Source organism: Nelumbo nucifera, chromosome 3 (genome assembly GCF_055504915.1).
Source record: "Nelumbo nucifera cultivar China Antique chromosome 3, China Antique-T2T, whole genome shotgun sequence".
Classification (NCBI taxonomy): domain Eukaryota; kingdom Viridiplantae; phylum Streptophyta; class Magnoliopsida; order Proteales; family Nelumbonaceae; genus Nelumbo; species Nelumbo nucifera.
Window position 1 is genome coordinate 55,486,100 of NC_142651.1, and position 17,492 is coordinate 55,503,591.

At 38.2% G+C, this 17,492-nt stretch overlaps 1 protein-coding gene across 1 annotated transcript; it reads right to left on the reverse strand.

The window, feature by feature from the left end:
- Positions 1 to 12,051: 12,051 nt before the first annotated feature.
- On the reverse strand, positions 12,052 to 13,596 carry LOC148801229 (universal stress protein PHOS32-like). Its single transcript, XM_088900027.1, has 2 exons — positions 13,083 to 13,596; positions 12,052 to 12,455 (listed from the first exon to the last, which is right to left on the reverse strand). The coding sequence occupies exons 1-2, from the start codon at positions 13,511 to 13,513 to the stop codon at positions 12,281 to 12,283; spliced, it is 606 nt and encodes a 201-aa protein (XP_088756153.1). The 5' UTR covers positions 13,514 to 13,596; the 3' UTR covers positions 12,052 to 12,280.
- Between the last annotated feature and the right edge of the window lie 3,896 nt (positions 13,597 to 17,492).

The window sequence follows — 17,492 nt, forward strand, 5'->3', positions numbered from 1 at the left end:
CCAAAACTCCTACTTGCTTACAAATAAAAGACTTATCTTTCAATTGATTTGGTGTTACACCCCGATCAAATTGTAGCACAGATCCTAAGGAAAGAGTGAAGCCAGGAGTCCTCTCACTTAATGCCCATGTGAACCTCCTCTCATTTTTCACTAATCGGGTTATTTATTTTTAATATAAGAAGTCTCAATAAAATGTTTTTTATTGAAAACCCTCTCCTTTCTTAGGGTCTGGTTTGGTTCATGGATAGGACCGGAATCAGAATCAGAATCAGAACCAAAATCCCCCAGAATATTTTATTATTATTGATGATGCGCGTTTCGGCAGCTCCCGGCTGGCAGGTGACTCGGATGCCTAGTTGAACAATCTCTACCTAGAATGTGGCTCGGATGTCTAGCTGAACAATCATTACCTGGAATGTGGCTCAGATGTCTAGTTGAACAGTCCTTAACTGGAATGTGGCTTGGATGCCTAGCTGAACTATCCCTACTTGGAATGTAGCTTGGATGCCTAGTTGAATGGTTCCTAGCTAGAAGGTGGCTTGGACGCCTAGCTGAATGGTGACGACCTGTATAGCTCAAATGGGGTGACCTGCAAGGAAACAATGTCAAAGTGCCTGGGTTGCTTTACCTGGGGTAGGCGCTCTGATGCTTAAGTCAGCGATTTGGAGATTTTTTGAGAGAGCTAAAAGCGAGATAGAGAGTTGCGAGAGATAAATTATGCATCTACCTTTTGAGGTTGGAGGTAAAGCCTTTATATAGGCATTGTTAGACAGTTTTGTATGCCCTTAGCTCCAATCAGTTTTGATGTACTTTTGACATTTAGTGTAAATGAATAAAGTGCATGTTTGATTCATGTTGTGTGGTATGTTTCTGTGTAAGACCTTTAAACTGGACACTTAATGGGACTCGTGTTAGTTTAGAATGTTCACAGCCGTTGGATAAGTCTGGGGGGATTTATCCTGCCAAGGCTGACACTGGTGTGCTGCCAAGTGATGGGGTGGCCTGTCTCAGTTGCCAGGGTGAGACCCAAAGCACATGTAGTGTAGGATTAATTGAATCTTTGAACTAGACCAGATTTCTAGTATTACCCTGGACCTTGGTGATTGATGGGTAAAACTGGAAAGTTACACCTAACCCCTAGACTCGATTATGATACTGCACTAAGTGTCGGATTGGGCTGTCTTTGATATGCCAATCAGTGAGATCCTTAGCGGGGGTCAAAACCTGGGTATGTTGGGACAGTTTGAGAATTCATCTGAGTGGGTGATCATAGTGACAGGATCAGCCCCTTTGTCGGGCAAAGATAATGATCGGGGATGCACTCTTTCTGATGGAAACCAAACTGCCGGTAGTTGATTTCAATCGTTGGAATTTTGTTTTGCAAAATTTATATATAAGATATATAGATATGTATGGTTTCAAAATGTTTGCAAATGGTTTTAAATCCCGGGATCCATATGAGCAGAGAGTGCAACACTGTTCTTTGCAGCCGAGGGAGAGGTCATCTCTTGTCGGGCAGTGTTTGATCATTATGGGCTGAGAGGTTAAGTGTAAGGCCATTTAGGGTTACACCTAATGGGCTAATCTTGCATCTGCCCACAGTCCCTAGGTTTATATAAGATGGCTTGGCCTAGGGATCACTTAGTGTAAGTGTTGGGCCCATAGAGTCCATGTGATGGGTTCAAGGGGTTCATTGGGCTCTCCAATGAATTTGGCTAGGCCTTGTAACAAAGGCTGGGCCGAACCCATGTGGCTGATGTATAGATCAATGCTTGGGTCCCATGCCATACAAAGAAGCCCAATTGGGCAACAGTTTGGAAGCCTATTGAGCACTTAATACATATTGAGCCTAAAGCCCATTTTGAACTGGTTGATTTAATTATCCACTTAAAGGGGCAGATCTGAGATTCAAATAAAGATTTGAATCTGGTAACCTCCTGATAAGATCAGGAGTGTGCTGACCTAATCTACAGATAGGATTAAGATAATTCCCTATCCAAATACAGATTTGGATTGGAATAACTCCTAATAGGATTATGAGGTTTCTTAATCACTAAGAAAGAGGAAAAACCCTAACCTTGAATTACAAGAATTCGAACCAAGGGTTTTAGCAGTACCTCCTCCTGCAATTTGAGATAGGATCTCAGAAACCCTAGAGAGAAGAAAAGCAAATACGCCAACTTCAGCTCTAGAGTTCTCCTCCAGCTGCCGCCATTCACTGCCTATTTCGATCTCTCTGAGAGGGAAAGATCAAGAAGGTGTTCTTGATATTAGTCTTTGTTGAAAGGCTGATTGTGTACGGTGCTCTTCACTTCCATCGAATTCTTGTGAAGAATTTGGTTCGTAGGACGAAAACTGTTGGTTCTGTTCCAGCATCACTGCGTCATTTTCCGTGGGAGCAGATATTGGGAGCATTCTTTGGGTGTGAACACCAACGTTGGGAGATATTGACTCTCCGTATCAGGTATAACCCTTACCTTTTCTCTTTGGTTCAGATATGGTTCGATTTGGTTCGATTAGATCCTTGAATATTGTATTCAAAAATTAGGGAATATGATTCCCAGTTGGAAGGGAGGAGAGAAATTTTTGAAATTCGCCCACCCTATTCTGCTACATTCTTGGTGTCCATACGATGGATCTCTCCCTCCTTTCAGGCGTGGGCATCATGCACAACATCCGGGATATCCGGAAGACGTGCCTAACTGGTTCGAAGTCCTCGGAGGTAGTTGTGCACGTAGACCAATCTTTGTGCCTTACTTGGTTTCCTCTGAAACATTCGGTGAGAGCTGACTTCCGAGAGACTCGGGAGTGATGGGATGCATGCAGAGTTGGTCGGCGAGCACATCTCGCAGGTCGCCACCTGGACCTCAATTAGTTTGGCAAGCCCTTGAGGGAGGTCACTCCTTATGTTGAGGTCACATCAATCGGTATTGACGAGTTACCACAGGTCGGCCCTAGACGAGGCGTTGCTAGCCGTGTACAACAAGGTGCTTGAGTTGTAGGCGAGGTTGCAGTCAGTAGAGGCAAGTTGCCAGGTCGACGGTGGAGGTAGGTCGCTAGGTTGGCAGTAGAGGCGGGTCGCTAGGTCGACAACAAAGGCAGGTCGCTAGGACAGGGGAGGTAGGTCGTCAGGACAGGGGAGGTAGGTCATCAGGTCAGTGGCAAAGGCAGGTCACCAGGCTGGTAGTAGAGGCATGTTGCCAATTCGACAACAAAGATAGGTCACCAGGTTAGCGGAGGAGGTAAGTCACCAGGTCAGTAGGGGCAGGTCGGCGGAGGCAAGAAGGTCACCAGCTGGGACTCCATCATTTTGGTTAAGGCAAGTCATCGCCTAGGTGATGCAAAGGTGTCATCCAGCTATTCTGAGATGCCATATGTCATAATGCCAATGAAGGGCCAAATCTGCTCTCATCAATTATTATGTTTAATAACTAATCTCTTTGTTTGTTATTATTAATTTATTAATATTTTATTATTTTATTATTAATATATTGTTTTTTATTATCATCTTATTATTTTATTTGGGGGAACTTTTGTCATGAGTTTTTTACTTCTTGACGAACTCTAGAATGGGAATCCCATTCCTCTAAGAATGGGAATTGGAATCCTATTCCTAACAAACAAACACTAGGAATCAAAATGGTCGATTCCAAACACCTGTTCCTAGAAACCAAATGGACCTTAATTTTATTTGATGAAATCTGTCATTAAGTTCATTGGTTAAGGTGACAGTTTGATAAATTTGAAAAGTTAAAAAGATATTAAAAGTGTCTAAAATTTGAAAAGAGGCATGAACACTTTTATACCTTTTAGAGGCTCTAAATATATAAAGTTGTTTGTTTTGGATCAACCTTTTAACATCTAAAATTCCCTAAATTTACTATTTTACCCCTAAATGGTAATTTTGAATTCATCTTTCATTAATTCATAAAAATAATTTATTAAATTCAAAATAATCCATCCATCCATGACTTTTAGTTTCAGCTTCTCTCTACCACTCTCAAAACCTTCCCTGTTGCTTTCTTCTCCCTCTTATGAATTCCACAGACACAACCACCGATCTATACTCAGAACCCAAGCCGTTCAAATCTCCGTCAACTCGCAGGGGTTATTTGATTCTTCGTTGGAAAAGAGCATAGGAGTTGCCGTTGTTGGAGTTGGGCTCGCCGGGTTAGTTGCTGCCACTCGGCTCCACTCGGATAATATCCTATTCGTCCTCCTAAAAGCTTTGGGTGGAGTCGACGACCACGTTAGAACCGACATTGTCGATGGATCTATCCTGGATCGAGGGTTATAGATCTTCATTATTGCCTACCTCGAACAGGACCACCGCCGGTCGATTGAGAACGACGACAGTGACGGCCGGCGGGAAGACAAGGGGGAGAGAGAGAGAGGAGGGTGGGAGGGAGAGGAAAATCAAACAGGACTGCCAATTGAGAACAGCGGCAGTGGCGGTCGGCGGATATAGTGTTTCTTCTAGTTCTCCGTCTGCCTATCTCGAATAGGACCGTCGTCGGCCAACTGAGAACAGCGACAGTGGCGGCCGACGGGAAGACAAGGGAGAGAAAGAGAGAAGGGGGGGGGGGGAATCGAACAGGACCATCAACTGAAAACGCAGCTGCTAAGAAATCGAGTAGGACCGCCATCGGCCGACTAAAAACAACGACAGTGGCGGCTGTTCTCCGTCGCCATCTCCCTTCGACTAAGAACAACGATAGGGATGTCTATTTGAATATTATGAGGGGCATTTAAGACTTTCAAACACATCTAAAATGCATCAGATGAGCACGTTCGGTAATGGCCCGCGATCTAAACATTTCAGATCTGTAACTCAATTTCAGCGTTACCTAAGTTTAAATTTAAGACTAATCCTAAACATGCATCCTGGTAGGGTTATAATTGTCCTAGATCGAATTCAGTCCTATTAAGTGATCCCGAATTTGATCAATTTATAATTGGACTAAACATAGTTCCACCCCTATCAATAAAGTTGGTTTGAAATTTGAATGTTGTGTTTTTATTAAATTGTCATAGGTTCAAGTTTCATACAAGTAATTATTAAATCTTTTATTTATGAAATACAATATCAAAACCATTTTTAGTTCATTTTATTAACACATTTTCATTATATACATATTATGCATGAGAGTGCAAATGAAAAAATTGGACTCAAAAGAAATCATATTTAACACATTTTCATTATATACATTCTATGCAATGCAATTTTCACGGTATAGAGACAAGGTTTACAGTAGGGGTGAGCAAGAAAAACTGAAAAAATTGAACCAAACCAATGAGACTGAATTGAAAATTCCGGTTAACCGAATTAGTCGGTTTGGTTTTGTTTAAACCAATATAAAAATCCAGTGATTAACCGAACTGACCGGTATACATATATTTCTATATATTATATATATATATATATATTTCATGTATTTTATATTATCCATATATTATAAATTACTAAATATGCATTATATATTTATAATATAGCATATATTATTTATTATTTAAAATATAAGATTTTATATGCATTTCTAATTTTTTATTATATATTTATTTATAATATATATTATAGATAAAAAGCTGAAAAACCAAGGAACCAAATCGATGATTAATGACCGAAGCGGTCAACTGGTTAACTGATTCAGTTTCGATTACCGGTTTTTCAAAACTGATAATACCAGTTCGATTTCAAAAATAAGCCCATAGTTCGGTTAACCGTGAACACCCCTAATTTACAACATGACAATGTGATACACTTATTGAGTTGTAAAAATATTAATTATATAGTAGGCTTGAATCGGTTGCACCTTGAATTTTCAAAATGGCGAAACATAATAAAGCTGCAAGTGCAACTAATTTAGCCCGAGGTGTATTTTTTTCATGGTACCTGCACTATGTATAGGTTGTAGTTCTGTCTATACAAGTTGAAGTAAGATATACCTAGCTAGTCCCGCTTACCAAAAGAAAAAGTATATATCTAGTCCTTATAACATTTTACGTTAATAAGCTACAAAAATTTTTAAATGTAGTAAGATCCATCTCAATTATTTTTAACACCAAATAAAAATAAACAATAAAAAAAATATTTGACCAATCAACTAAAATCATAAATGTGATAATCAATCAGATATTATTTATTAAAATATTCATGGGTGGATCATAGATTTTTCATGATTTTTCACCTAATAAACAAAGTAAGTAGCCAAGGGGACAGAATGTCTCTCCTAGAAATTATAAAAAAAATAAATGATCACATCCCTTATTTTGAAGATATATATTATATTTACTTTTTTTAATACCATAATTTTCTGCGTTCCACCATCTCTCTACCCATTGTCTGGTTGAGTTTCAGTTCATAGTTCATGGGACTTAAGTACAACATCTCACAATAGCTATCTTTTTAATTCTTTATTTTCATTTTCTCCAAGCTATCTTCAATCTTTGAGACTAGATTATATATGCCTTAAAGGTTTTTCAGGTACAACTTGTCCTAATAGGCTCCAGCATTCTTGTGTGATATATAGGTTATTCAGGTAAAGAGGTAAAGAGAAAGGCAGAGGGAGGAAGCGTTATTTTAGCGTAGGTAAATTACTTATCCACCCTTTAACAGCGTATTAGTTATTCAGGAAGGGTAACCGATACTCTTCAAAATCGTTGTTTACTGTGGAACTCAATATAGTGGTGAATGAATGTGGGGATTGTGGCCAATCATCCGATTGACCAACTTGCTCCCTACTAAATAATGGCAAACCAAAGTGTTTTTCAAATATAAATTGAAAGAGACATAACCTTTAGCTAATGTTTTCTATGTATTTAATTAAATTGCACTAGTTATAGGCCTCTTTTCTTGCAGTGACGATTAGGGGTGAGCAAACGGTTTATTCAGTTAAAATTCGAACCAAAACCAAAACATTGAAAAACCAAAATTTTCAGTTTCATTTTTGGTTAAAACCGAATTTCAACACTATATATATTTGAATATATATTATATATTAAAAAATATATATAATAAATGATATATTTTAATACACAATATAATATATATATATATATTATAGATAATAAAGTTCAATTAATTTAGTTTTTTCGATTAACCAAATTTCTAAACTTGAAAACCGAAATTTTACAAAACCAAAATAACCAAAAACTGAAAAACCCAAGCCAAAAAAATCAAATTAAACCAAAATTTTTCAGTTCAATTTTTTGATTTTAATCGAATAATGCTCACCCCTAATGACGATTCCACGAGTTTGATTCCATGCCTTCTATTTTGAAAAGACACCAAGTGACCATCTCAACTATTGGGAGAGTCCTAGCTAATTTGTCAAAATCATATACGGGGTTGAATCGAAAAGAGCCCTGTTTTGCAAGTTGGTCGACTCAATTATATATATGAACATGATTTTTTAATTGTGGATGACCCAATAATAGGGGTTCAATTTAGGTTGGGTTGGGTTGAAAATTTATTAATTTTTCAATGGGCCCAAACCTAATTGAAAATTTTCAAGATAGGCAGCTTGACATGTAGCCCTACCCAATAGTGATCGGTTAGTCACGCAACATCCCTAAACATGTGCTAAGTCCGCACATGGGCAGGCCATAATCTATCTTGAATCAAAACTAAGTCAGCAGCCCAGTCCAATGACCATCCCGGTTACCATGCAATAATTCAGGACAAATTATAAGGCTGTGTTTAGTTTGCGGGACTAAGGATCTGGAATCAGAATCAGAATTAGAATGGGCTATTTCAATTCTAATTGTTTGGTTGGGTGGAATCGGAATGGCATTTCCCTTTCTACTGGAATGGCATTTCCCCATTTGAGGCAATGGTCATTCCTTGCCCTTCCCTCGGGAATGAAATGCCATTGCTGCTGATTTCAATTCCCATTCCCATTCATGTCTAAACCAAACTGACTATGAGAATGGATCATTCCGATTCCGATTCTGACTATGAACCAAACGGATCATAAGAGCAATATATGTAGTGATTGATCGATGGCCATCTTGGCTGACATGGCATATAAGGTTCGAGAAACCTTTCCACTTTATAGTGGAGAGAAAAATATAAATAACATAATATTCCGAAAAATAATTATTATAGATTTAAGAATATTTGATAATAAGAATATATAATATAAATAGTTTAAGAATTTTAAATATTGTTGAAATAAAGAAAAATAGATTAGATAATTTATGTTTTATGGATATTAAATAATATAATAATAATTATAATTATTATTGTACTAATAATAAAACATTATTTCACTTATATCAATTAATAATTCAAGAAAATAATTTTTAGAAAAATTAATATTTACTAATAATAGTTTTAAAATCTTTATCTATATATATTATATATTTACATGTATTACACTATTTATTGTATTTTTGGTAATTATTTATTGTATTTTTTGATAAATGTATTTTGAATAATCATGTAGAAATCTATTTTCATTTTGTTATTTAACAGTAAATTGTCAACAATTATTGGAGATTAAACTATTGTTATTTTAACTTTTTGAAATTTAATTCATGGTACTTATTGGATTTATTGTATTTTTGTTATAGATTTATATTCAGAAATTATGTATTTTTGTTATAATTTATTGATTAATATTTATTAAATATTAAACTATTATTCGATATTACACTATTTATTGTATTTTCTTAGAAATTTATTTTCACTATAAATTTTTGATAATTATTAGAAATTAAAAAAAATGTTATTTATTAGAGATTAGACTATTAATTTAGATAAAATTAATTATTGTTATTATTATATTATAAAAAGTTATTAAAAGTGATATATCATACATAAATAATTATTAATTATTTAAAAGTTAAAATATAAAAAAAGCATCTACTCTTATGTGTTTCTATTGTTTCACTTTTACTTAACAAAGCCCGTGTATCGCATAAGTCCCTATTAGTTATTTTACTAAAACTAAGACATTGTCTTCTCTTTATCCTATTCAAATAGGGTGCCTCCCTCTAACAATCCTCGAACATAATGAAAAAGCCAATTTTGACCCTAAAGAATAAAGAAGGCCATTTTCAACCCTAGACTTTGGTGAAAAGGCCATTCATAGACAAAAATAGACGACGCTTGAAATGACGTCAACAAATTCATTAGACAATGAATAAAATAATAAAAATATTCTTAAGTGACACTGTGAAAGTTTGAAAAGGCCACTTAGGCCCTAAAGTTTGAAAATAGGCCACTTTAGACACTAAAAAATAAACTTTATCAAATTAGAGTCATTAACAAAACAATAGTTAATTTAATAGTTAATAATTAACAACAATTAAGAGTAGTTACATAAAAACTAACTTAATTAGCGTAACTAGAATAGTAAATTAACAATCACTTAATTTACTTAATTAACTTAACTTAGCAACTCAATTTTTTTAGTTAAACTTACTTACCTAATTTATTTAATTACTTTATTTATTTAATTAATAGTAACTTAATATACTTTTTTACCAAATTACCACTTTGTCCACTATTTTTCTGGATCAACAGTTTGATCGTACGGTAAAAAAGTAATTAAGTCAACTAAATAAATTAATTAATTGATTAAGTCAGTTAAACAAATTAAGCTAAGTAAATATAGCAATTAAACAATCGAAGCTAATTAAGGTAAAGAAGTAAATTAAATTACTGTTAATTAAGTCAAATAAAATAAGTACATAAAGTAATTATAGTAATTAGGTAAATTAGTTTAATTAGAAATTTGAGTTACTAAATTAACTAAGTTAATTAAGTAAATTAAGCGATTGTTAATTTACTATTAGTTACACTAATTTAGTTGGTGCTTAAATAATAATTTACTCTTAATTATTGTTAATTGTTTACTATTAAATTAACTATTGTTATTTTAATGACTCTAAAATGGCACGTTTTCAAACTTTAGGGTCTAAAGTGGCCTTTCCATAGACCTGTTCACGGGTCTGGCTTTGGGCCTAACTTTACACTGTCTCGGGCTTAGGCTTTGATCCGGGCCCATTAAAATTTTGACAAAAATTAAGCCCGAGCCTGGCCCATGAATAAGCCTAATGCTACATAAGCATATTTTTATTATTTTATTCATTGCCTAACGGATTCATCAACGTCATTTCAAGTGTCATCTGTTTTAACCATGAAAGGCCTTTTCATCAAAGTTTGGGGTCGAAAATAACCTTTTTTTTTTTTATTCTTTAGGGTCAAAATTGACCTTTTCACAAAATTCAAAGCTGCCAGAGCCAAAAATCCAAAAACTATTTTATCATTAATCATTGCAATATTTCTTATTCATGGCCTTCTTCATATAGTTGAGGGCATGTCTGAATATCCTCCCAAAGAAATCTCATTCAGTGGTAGTGATGACCTTAATGAGAAGAAGACGAATCCGGCTTATGATACTTGGATCAAGATAGATGAATGGATCCTTAGCTACCTGCTATCATCATTGAATGAATGAAAGTATTCTCACACAGGTGGTCGGTCTTTCTACTTCAGTGGAGGTATGGAAAAGTTCTCTCTAAAATCTTTGCTTCTCATTCTAGGGTAAGAATATTACAACTTGGCCTTGAATTACAAAATTTAAAAAAGGTTCCTCATCTATTACTGAATTTGTTCGAAACTAGATCATTGGCTGATATGTCGAACCCATTTCCAATGAAGATTTAGTTCTACATCTTATCTAGACTTGGACCAGAATATGAGATCTGGTTGTTACAACAACAATTGCCTGCACTTGAAAGTTAACCAATCTTTCTTCCCAGTCAGAATCGTGCATCCACCCACAAATTCTTTATTCTTTAAACCAAGTTGGTCATGGATGTGGTGGTCGAGGTAGAGGATGCCATAACTATGATATTCCAACAATAATGGACCACTGGTGCAATTAATGTCAACTCTGTGGTTGCAATGGACATGTTGCAGTTCTATGTTTCAAAAGGTTTGATGCTTCTTTTCATGGAGAAGAACAATTAATAATGAAGGACCAAACTCGATCCATCATGGTATCCAGATTCCAGTGCTAGCTCACATATGACACCAGATATTTCAAGTCTCCAATTCGATCCAGTTAAAGTAGGCAATGGGACAGGTTTGCCAATTACTCATATCCGTTCTTCACGGGCATAGTAAAGATGGGGACTTTGGTTCGATCCTCAGATATTGCGTTTGATCTTCTCCATTACAATGTTCATAGTGGTAATTTTGTTTGAGTCTTGTCAAGTTGCAAAGAGTCATATATAAGTCTTCTAGTTTAGTGTCTAATTTTTTCTGATGTTTGGGGTCTTTGTCCCTTGGATATCGCTATTATGCTTTGTTTATAGATGATTTCAATCTCAAGTTTTTCTCATGGCTAAGAAGTTTGATGCATTTGATATTTTTCTTAAATTCAAGACTCGTTAAAAATTATTTCTCTACAAAAATTAATGTTTTTGATCTGAATAGGGAGGTGAATTCTAGTCCTTTACTGTTTATTTGGATCACTTTGGCATTCAACATCACCTCTCATGGCCTCATGCCCATGCTCAAAATGGTACGGTTGAGTGTAAACATTGCCATCTGTCAATGGATCAGATATTGGTCCAATATGAATCCATTACAGATGCACCAGGTCCAATTCAATCCGATAAATATTTTAGACTAGACTGGTCCAATGACTTATGAACTGTCTGACCTATTCAAATTGGTTTTAATTCAGATTGTGTCTAACCCCAACCTGGTCCATTGACACCCCTACCCCTTATCTTCTGTCAATGGACCAGAATCACCAGATTTAATTCATTACAGATGGACCCCAGGTCTGATCCAATCCAATAAATACTTTGGACCATTTAAGTCGTAACTAGTCCAATAAATACTTTTGACGGAGTCCAACCCAAACCCAGTCAATTGACACCCTTACCACTGAAGAACCATTCCAGCAAGAAAGCTAGCTCCAGGGTGAAGTGTGAAGGCAGGATTCAATTCCAAGTCTTGAGGGAGGCCAGGATTCATGTAAGATCATTTTTTCTTGAACTTATGCACCATAAAAAGAAGGAAATTAAAAGTTAAGTAAGAAAAACATTTGAATCCATAAATTATAAAGAGGGATAGCAATGAAGAGACAAGAACAATGAACCTGCTGGTTTGAATACAAGGCAAATCACCAAGAACTGGTTGAGCAAACTAAGTGACCAAACAAACTTTTTTCTCTTTGTTGACACCCCACAAAAAAAAATAGTGGTAAATTACAAGGCACACGTAGATTAATCGACTTGAGGTATAGCCCAATTGAGTCTATGCAAGAAGCCAGAAATTTTTGTAGGTCTTTGTGTTGAGAACATAACCTGCATTTTGACCCTTCTTTTGAACTCCAACACATGTGCACTTGCAATTCTCAATCAAATACTCTGCTATATCGATGATCTTTTCTCCTCGGTTCCTTCCTGAATTTGGTCGACTTAGCCTGCATCTGTATTCAAAAGACACAACTCAAAGATTGAATTGGAAGGAAAATGTTAATGAAAAGTGATCTATATATGTGCTTCAACCTTTACATATCATATGGTTAAAGGGTGATGTGTATTTAATTTGGTTTTGTCAAGTCATAGTTTAACAGTGAATATGGTTTTAAATAAAATGAATTGACGAAACAAGATTCATGTAGCCGACAATGATGATGATGATATTAGTCAAAGTGAAAAATGTGATTATTATTTAAGTCGAAGCCCAAAAACGATCAGCCTGACCTAGGTATTTATTCAGGCATGAGACTCCATATAATTTTTCTTTTTCTTCATTGAAGCAACCAACCCCATACAGTTTGGACAAGGTTTAGATGATGATGAAGTTTTAGAAACAAGTCATTATTCAGGGATATATGGAAACAAGGCCATGGAAGGAGAGATGACTAATGTAATTCTAAGTATAGTTTGGAGGAGAGAATGAATTTTAACCTGAAATTTACAAGAGTATGTAGTTAGATTAGGCTCCTAATAAATCCTAATAGCCTATTATTTGATATATATATATATATATATATATATATATGATAGTTTAATTATTTTTGGGGTGTATATTAAAAATGAATGTAGCTCACCCCAATAATGCTGTGGAAAGGCTACGGCGCTGGCCTATGACAAGGATGTCAACTGAGTGGATCTTGCTTTCCCAAAGAATGGCAGCGGCCTTGTCCTTGTCCTTGCCCTCCATTTCCACCCTCTCTATACGAACTCGCACTTTGGGCTGTGTTGATTTACATATATTCTTCATTTCCTCAAGAAATTCAAGGTCTCCAATTTGATATTCTAAGGAGGTGCTGGTGTCGATAGGTATGGGCCTTTTGAGGAGGGTGGAGATTGCTCGGCGACGCCACGAGGTCCGTTCGACATGGAGGAGGATCAGCTCGTCATGTTCGAGCAACGCATGGGAAAGAGCCCACTCGAGCGCGCCAGTTGACTCACGGCTAGGATCAGCTACCACCATCACCTTCTTTGCTGCCCCGGACCCCTTCCACGCCTCCTCTCCCATCTTATTATTCACCTCTATGACATTCCCAAAGACAATCACCCACCACCACCACCACCACCCCCACCTCTCGGCCTTAGAAGAGGTTGTTTTGCGGGAAAACTTGGCAACCCAAATATAAGTTGAGGTCGCCATTTTCTTATGTTGATCTACAAGTACAACACCACTATCCCAATAAAAGAAACAACCATCGTTTGTGATTCACGGTTTCAGACCCTCCTGGTCCATACTAATGTGGGGGCATGCGTGTTATTGGGACTCGTCCAAGAGACCAGGTCGAATATCAGGGCCACTAACTTATTGCCAACCAATTACCATCTATTATTAGTCATTTCTTTAAGGCTGCATGTGTTTGGTTTGAAGTAAAAAGTAGGGAAAGGAAAGGAAAAGTGGGAAAATCTTTATAAATCTTGTATCCCTACTTTTGCCTTCAAACCAAACATAGCCTAAAGGTTTAATTGATTAATGATTTGTTAACTATTTAAAGTTGAGGTACAAGTAATACAAGGAGAAATAAAAAGAACATACAAAAAGATAGGTGACATCAATGGACGAACAATCACAACGTTTCTATTCAATGTTTGGTGACTACAATTGCATGGGAATTATAATAATTACAATCTTAAGTATCGCACTACCCCCCCAACTTTCTTAATAATCTGAATATTATAAATTAGTAATGGAACCACCTCCCTAAGAACAATGAGAATCACAGTGACCTTTTCTTTTTTTCTTTTTGATACAAGATCGAGTTGTATAGTATAATGGAAACTGTATATAAGAAGAGAAATTGGAAGTCATCAGATGCCTCCACACAAGAATATATAGTTGCGTGAAGCCTCCAAGGTGGATCTGTGTTTGAGGAGAGAAGATCCATTTAGGTCTTCTCATCACTTAGCACACTGGAGACCTATTAATTAGAACAGCGAGAGGAGCATCTTAAGAAACATGACCTCCCTAAGATAAAAGATCCTCATTGATCTCTAATGGCGACTCCGATTGCAGAGTGAGATAAGCACCATTCTCTATGTGTTGATTTTGAGAGTATTAGTTGGAGATCTAAGCCATCACTGGAGGGGGTGGGGAGAAGTTTAAATTCAAAGAAGAGCCTTCATTCACTTTTCATAGCCTTATAATTTCAGCAATATGAGTATGAAAAAAAGGAGAGAATCTGGTTTTAGATGATCGGGTGTTAGTGCACCAGTCCAAGAGGACTCTTGTTGTAAAAGATAAAAGTTAAGTTAGACAATCCTAGATAAGCTAGGATTAGTAACAGCGTTATGATATAATTCCAACTCCTTGTAATCATGTATAACCATGACTCTTAGTGTATATATTGACCACATGGCATCAATGAAAGCATCGGCTTCTTGCTATACAATTTATCTTTTTGGCTCTCTTCTACTTGCCTACCCCTCTATTTCTGTTCGTATTATATGATCTCAGAGCCATAATGGCAACAGAAAGCTCATCAACCAATACTCCTTTGACAGCCATCTCTACCAATACATTAACTACCGCTCAACATTTCAAACGTTACCCATTTTCTACCCATAAAGCTTATCGGTGATAGCTCAGTTCGTTCCAGTCTTTAGAACCCATGAAATAGAGGAGATTGTGGATGGAACCCTTCCGTACGTGTCCACCAAAAACCACTTTCTCTGGAAGGCAGCAAACTCCAAACCCCGAATACTCCATCTGGATCAAACTTAATCAACTCATCATAACCTGGATTATCTCCTCCCTCACTGAGAGCATCATCAATCAAGTCGTCGGCCTCAGAACGTCTAAAGATGTTTGGAAGGCACTTGAAGAAGCCTCTGCATCCCCTTCACTAACCCGTCTTCTCCAACTGCGTATGCAGCTTATGAACATTAAGAAAGGCTCCTCTTCCATCACCGAATATATTCAGAAAATAAAGTATATAGCCGAACAGTTGGTTGCAGCGTCTAAACCAGTTCAAAACCGTGATCTTCCCCTCAACACTCTTAGTGGACTCGGACCTGACTATGATCCATGCATTACCTCGGTAACAACTAAATTTCATTTCTCCTCTTACTCTATTTGATCTATTTGGACAATTGTTAAACCATGAAGCTTGGTTATCTCAACGCAATTCCTCTCTTATTGGTGACTCATCTATGAATGTTGCAAGCAAACGATCTGGCTCTCGACCTTTGTCTAGTCCCACTCCCCTTCATGGATCCTGATGGAGGATGATTTGACCCGACCCCTTGAGACAATGACACGTGGACCTGACTCAGCACGAGCAACAGCTCAGCACCGCAGCCTGACCGCGACTAAGTAACCAGTCCGCAGGGCAGCTTGCTAGACCATAGCTCGCTATAGGGGGTGCTCGCTATAACGCGAGCTTAAGGTCCCCCGAGCTATTGAAAGGGAATACTCTAAGACAAGTCTATCCCAACTCGCTCCAGCACTTAGGCAGATAAAACTGCCCCAAAGACAACCTTGAGAAGGGTCACCTCGAAGTACTCCTAGGAACTCGCTACAAAGTAGCTCGCAACAGGATAGCTCGCTACGCGACAGGATAGCTTGCTACAAGGTAGCTCGTGGCTAAGCGACACGATGCTTTCAAGAAACTTCTATCTGACAAGACTGTACCCGTCAGACTACGCCACGTCTCCTGACTGACGGTGCAGTCCCTGCCAATTCAACAAACTGCACCCACGTCTCTCGACAGATGGTGGTGTGCCTGTCCTCCCGGGACATGTCACTCACCCGATTGCGAAGTACCTTGCAACGGTTACCTGCGCAGCCCTGACAGGTAACGACTGTGACAGAAGCCCAGTGGCGTTTACGCCCGATTTGATAAGAACACCTATATAAGAGCTCCCTAGTTGAAGGGAAGGGCTCTCTCGAACATCTGAGATCTTATCTGAAACTTACTTGCTCTCGAGCTAATCTTGAGAACTCAGTGATCTAACGCGATCTACACTCTTAGCCTCTTTACACTCTTTACTTTCTCCCCCAGCGTTCTAACTTAAGCTTCAGAGTATTCCCGTCGGGCAAATCCCCCGGGAATCCTTCACCTTCTTCTTCTCAGGTGCCGTCCATTGCTAGGTAGGAGTCAGTCAGCAGCCAGATAGGAGTGCTTGGATCGTGCCACATCATTTGGCGTCATCTGTAGGAAACGCTTCAAGAAGCCTTCCTCTAAGCTTTTATAGTTTCCTTTTCTGAAAACTCAGCATTCATGGCTTCCTCCAGCAACGCCAGACGTGGTGCCAACCAGAACACTTATGGGGAGCAGCCCCAACTTCATACTGTCTGTATTGGGTAGTTCACTGTCCCCCTTTCCGTGGACGGAGTTCCCAGTTTGAATGTGCCTCTCACAGTGGCACCCGCGGTCACTCCACTCCCTTCCACAGTTGGAGCAACCTTTGTTGAATCCTCGGTTGTGCCCCCAGCGGCCAACCCGAACCAGTTGGAGGACTTAATGCAGTGCATAACAGCCATGCAAGCTCAAATGCAACAATTTCAACAATTCCAACTCTATCAACAACAAGTGTTGCACCAGGTTTCCCAATGCCAGTTTTAGCAGCAGTTTCCTTCTTTGCCTCAGGCCCAGCCATCGCTTCCCCCTCGGCATCCGACCATGAAGCAGACCAATCCCTCCCGACAGAGTGAACGACCTTGCCGGGGAGAGGCCTCCCAGGCCCAGGATTCTGCCAAGAGCCAAGCCTCTTCCCATAGCCAGAAGGAGAGGCCAGCCACCCCCGCCTCATAGCCTGTGGGCAGGTCAGGGGCCTCCCAGCCAACCAAGCCCGTATCGCCCCGGCCTTCACGGTTCGAGCTCCCACTCGCAGAGAATCCGTTCGAGGTCCTGGTCGCAGACTATAGGCAGGGCCCTTCGGTTCAGAGCCACCACCAGCAGTTTGAGCCCGTTGAGCTCGGCGATACTGAAGTATCAAGCACCAACGCCGAGCTAGCAAAGTAGCAGCGAAGACGCCAACGAGCTTGCCAA

Coding starts and splice junctions, on each gene's coding strand:
- LOC148801229 (XM_088900027.1), bottom strand. CDS start 13,513: ATGGGAGAGGAGGCGTGGAAGGGGTCCGGGGCAGCAAAGAAGGTGATG. Junction 12,456..13,082: donor CTTTCCACAGCATTATTGGG/GTGAGCTACATT, acceptor TTTTGAATACAG/ATGCAGGCTAAGTCGACCAA.